The sequence below is a fragment of the Pezoporus occidentalis genome, unplaced genomic scaffold, assembly GCF_034315485.1.
Source record: "Pezoporus occidentalis ecotype Australia unplaced genomic scaffold, CSIRO_AGI_Poc_V1 ctg2274, whole genome shotgun sequence".
Taxonomy (NCBI): Eukaryota; Metazoa; Chordata; class Aves; order Psittaciformes; family Psittacidae; genus Pezoporus; species Pezoporus occidentalis.
Window position 1 is genome coordinate 1905 of NW_026914153.1, and position 4483 is coordinate 6387.

At 60.4% G+C, this 4483-nt stretch overlaps 1 protein-coding gene across 1 annotated transcript; it reads left to right on the forward strand.

Moving 5' to 3' along the window:
* Positions 1 to 2124: 2124 nt before the first annotated feature.
* ZNF574 (zinc finger protein 574) lies at positions 2125 to 4338 on the forward strand (the record flags this gene model as incomplete). Its single annotated transcript, XM_062621096.1, has 1 exon — positions 2125 to 4338. A coding segment is annotated over exon 1 (2214 nt), but the record flags the coding sequence as incomplete, so codon positions are not given.
* Between the last annotated feature and the right edge of the window lie 145 nt (positions 4339 to 4483).

The window sequence follows — 4483 nt, forward strand, 5'->3', positions numbered from 1 at the left end:
GGTTAAAGGGGCCTAAGGGATGTAAAAGGGCTTTGGGGGGTCTTAAAGGGGTTTGGGGGGGATTAAATGGGGTATAAGGGGGGTTAAAGGATCTTAGGGGTGTCCTGAAGGGGGTTAAAGGGGTCTGGGGTGGTCTTAAAGGGGTCTGGGGTGGTCTTAGAGGGTTCTAAGGGGCATTAAATGGGGCTGGGGGTGTCCTGAAGGGGGTTAAAGGGGTTTGGGGGGGTCCTAAAAGGGTCTGAGGGGGGTTAAAGGGGTAAAAGGGGGGGTTAAAGGGGTCTGGAGGACTCTTAAAGGGGTCTAAGGGGCATTAAATGGGTCTGGGGGGGTCCTGAAGGGGATTAAAGGGGCTTGGGGGGGCTCTTAAAGCAGGCTGGGGGGGTCCTAAAAGGGTCTGGGGGGGGTTATAGGGGTATAAGGGGGGTTAAAGGGGTCTAAGGGGGGTTAAAGGGGTCTGGGGGGGTCTTAAAGGGGTCTGGGGGGGTCCTGAGGGCTCTTAAAGGGGTCTGGGGGTTCTTAATGGGGTCTGGTAGGGGGTTAAAGGGATATGGGGGGGTGAAAGGGGTTTGGGGGGGTCCTGAAGGGGGATCAAGGGGTCTGGGGGGGCTCTTAAAGGGGTCTGGGGGGTTAAAGGGATATGGGGGGGTGAAAGGGGTTTGGGGGGGTCCTGAAGGGCTGTTAAAGGCCCTTAGGAGTGGGGGGGCGTCTTCATCGTCTCTCCGCCCCCCATATTCCCCATTCCCACCCCATCCCCATTGCCACCCCAACCCTATCCCCACCCCTTTTTCACCCCATTTCCCATTCCCCCCCATCCCTACCCCATTCTTCATTCCCACCCCATTGCCCCCCATATTCCCCATCCCCACCCCATTGCCCCCCATATTCCCCATTCCCCACCCCATTCCCACCCCATTCCCCATCCCCTCCCATATCCCCCATCCCCACCCCATTGCCCCCCATATTCCCCATTCCCCATTCCCCATCCTCACCCCATTTCCCCATCCCATCCCCCCCATCCCCACCCCATTGCCCCCCATCCCCACCCCATTGCCCCCCATATTCCCCATTCCCCACCCCATTCCCCACCCCATTCCACCCCATTCCCCATCCTCACCCCATTACTCACCCCACCCCACTGCCCCTCATATTCCCCATTCCATTGCCCCCCATATTCCCCATCCCCACCCCATTGCCCCACATATTCCCCATCCCCACCCCATTTCACCCCATTCCCCATCCTCACCCCATTCCCCACCCCATTCCACCCCATCCCCATCCCCCATCCCCACCCCATTGCCCCCCATATTCCCCATCCCCATTCCCCATCCTCACCCCATTTCCCATCCCCACCCCATTGCCCCCCATATTCCCCATTGCCCCCCATCTCACCCCATTCTTCATCCCCACCCCATCCCCACCCCATTGCCCCCCATATTCCCCACCCCATTGCCTCCTATATTCCCCACCCCATTGCCTCCTATATTCCCCACCCCATTGCCCCCCATATTCCCCACCCCATTGCCCCCATATTCCCCATCCCCACCCCACTGCCCCCCATATTCCCCACCCCATTGACCCCCATATTCCTCATTCCCCACCCCGTTCCCCATCCTCACCCCATTCACCACCCCACTGCCCCCCATATTTCCCATCCCCATTCCCCATCCTGTTCCCCATCCTCACCCCATTTCCCATCCCCACCCCATTGCCCCCCATATTCCCCATCCCCACCCCATTGCCCCCCATCTCACCCCATTCTTCATCCCCACCCCATCCCCACCCCATTGCCCTCCATATTCCCCACCCCATTCCCCACCCCAACCCCATCCCCACCCCATTGCCCCACATATTCCCCATCCCCACCCCATTGCCCCCCATATTCCCCATTCCCCATCCTGTTCCCCATCCTCACCCCATTTCCCATCCCCACCCCATTGCCCCCCATATTCCCCATCCCCACCCCATTGCCCCCCATATTCCCCATTCCCCACCCCATTCCCCACCCCATTCCCCACCCCATTCCCACCCCATCCCCATTCCCCCCCATATCCCCCATCCCCACCCCATTGCCCCCCATATTCCCCATTGCCCCCCATATCCCCACAGCCCCACACACCCCCCACCATGGCCGAGCGCCCGGAGGAGACCCTCGTCGTGGTCGAGCACCGCTACGCCTGCTCCGAATGCGGCCACCTCTCGCCTTCCTTGGAAGACGCCCTCTTGCATCACCAACACCACCTCCTCAACCCCACGTCCCCCTTAACCCCAGCCCCACAACCGCCCCCTTTAACCCCCCCGGCCCCCCAACCCGAACATCACTACGAGCTCTTGGGTCTATCGGCTGAATTCCAAAGCTTGGCTATCCCGGAGAGCAGCCAATACCAATGCTTGGAATGTGGACAACTCTTGGTTTCCCCTGGTCAACTCTTGGAACACCAAGAGATGCACCTCAAACTTATGGGTCACGATGACGCCGTTGGCGTTGGCGCTACCAAAACCCTTCCGGCCCTCACCAACGCCATCCATTACGAGTGTGTGGAATGCAAAGCTCTCTTCGATGACCAAGACTTGTGGTTGAGCCATCGGCAAAGCCACCACCGGAGCCAAACCCCCATCCAAAACCAAGCTTTGGTCCAACGGGAGCATTCCTATCGCAAGCCCGGTGAGGAGGAGGAAGAGGAAGACGATGCTGAAGCCGCCGCCGCGCGGCTCGATACGCTCCAACTCCTCCTTTATGAATGTGGCCAATGCTTCCAACTCTTCCAAAGCCCCAAAGACTTCTTGGAGCACCAAGCGACCCATAACGACGACGCCGATACCGCCCCGGATCACACCTACGAGGTGAAGGAAGACCCCGACCCTCTTCCAGTTGAGCATCCTTGCTCCGAGTGCCCGCGTCGCTTCGCCACGTGGCGCCGCCTCCAATCCCACCTCCGTTGCCATCGTTTGGGCGCCTTCCATTGCCCTCTTTGTAGCAAGATCCTCCCCGACCCCACCGCTTTGGAACAACACCTCCAAGGCGACCACGGTGGCGAATCCCATTTCCTTTGCCTCGACTGCGGCTTGGCCTTCGACACCGAAGCCGTCCTCTTGGCCCATCGCCGCGCTCATTGCGTCAACCCTCTCCACCGGTGCCCGTGCGGGAAGGCCTTCGTCAACATGACCAAGTTCCTCTACCATCGCCGTAGTCACCATCACCATCACCACCACGCCACCAACGGTGACCCCAACCCCAACGTTGTCATCACGGCTCCCCCCCCGTCTCCTTCCTTCCCTTGCCCCACGTGCGCCAAGACCTTCGCCACGGCCCCCCAATTGGCTCGCCACCAACGCTTCGTGCACCGCTTGGAACGCCGCCATCCTTGCCCCGATTGCGGGAAGCTCTTCAAGAAGAAATCCCACGTCCGTAACCACCTCTTGACCCACACCGGCGAACGTCCCTTCCCTTGCCCTCAATGCCCCAAAACCTTCAACTCTCAAGCCAACCTCCTCCGCCACCGCCTCGTCCACACCGGCGAGCGCCCCTACGAGTGCGATGTGTGCCGTAAACGCTTCACCCAATCCTCCACCCTTCGCCAACACCTCCTCGTCCACAGCCGCCGTTACCCCTACAAGTGCCCCGAATGCGGCGTCCGTTTCCATCGCCCCTACCGCCTCTTGATGCACCGTTACCGTCACACCGGCGAGTACCCTTATAAATGCCAAGACTGCGGGAGCACCTTCTTGCTCCGACGTCTTTTGGATGTCCATCGTCTCTTCCACGCCGGCAAACAACCCTACGTGTGCGCCCAATGCGGGGCCGCCTTCGTCAACGCCATCCAACTCCGTCAACACCCTTGCGGGAAGGTCGAGTGCCCGGTTTGCGGTAAGAAAATGGGGTCTCCGTCGAGGTTAAGGGCTCATCAAAAGCTCCACGGGGTTCCCAATGGGGTGGTGATGACGACGGTGACGACGACGCCGGTACGGCGCCGACGCCGTCGCGGTGGTGGTGGTGGTGACGCCAAGAGTTTCGAGTGCGCCGAATGCAAGAAACTCTTCAGCACGGAGACATCGCTCCACGTCCATCGGAGGATTCACACTGGCGAGAGGCCTTATCCGTGTCCGGATTGCGGGAAGGCTTTCCGTCAATCCACTCATCTCAAGGATCACCGACGTCTCCACACCGGTGAGAAACCTTTCCGGTGTCAAGAGTGTGGCAAAGCCTTCGCCATCGCCGTCCGCTTGGCCGAACACCGGCGTATCCATACCGGCGAGCGGCCTTACCGCTGTCAGGTGTGTGCCAAGGCTTATCGCTCCTTTTCCAACCTTTGGAAGCACCGCAAGGCTCATGGGGAGAAGGGGAAGGAAAAAGGGGAAAGCTCGGGGGAGATGGGGGGGGAAGCGCAATAGGGAGATGATGATGGGGGGGGGGGGGATGGGGAACGACACCCCCCCTCCCATGGGTTTCAATGGGGTCTTCTGTGGATCCCAAGTGGTGGAGGGG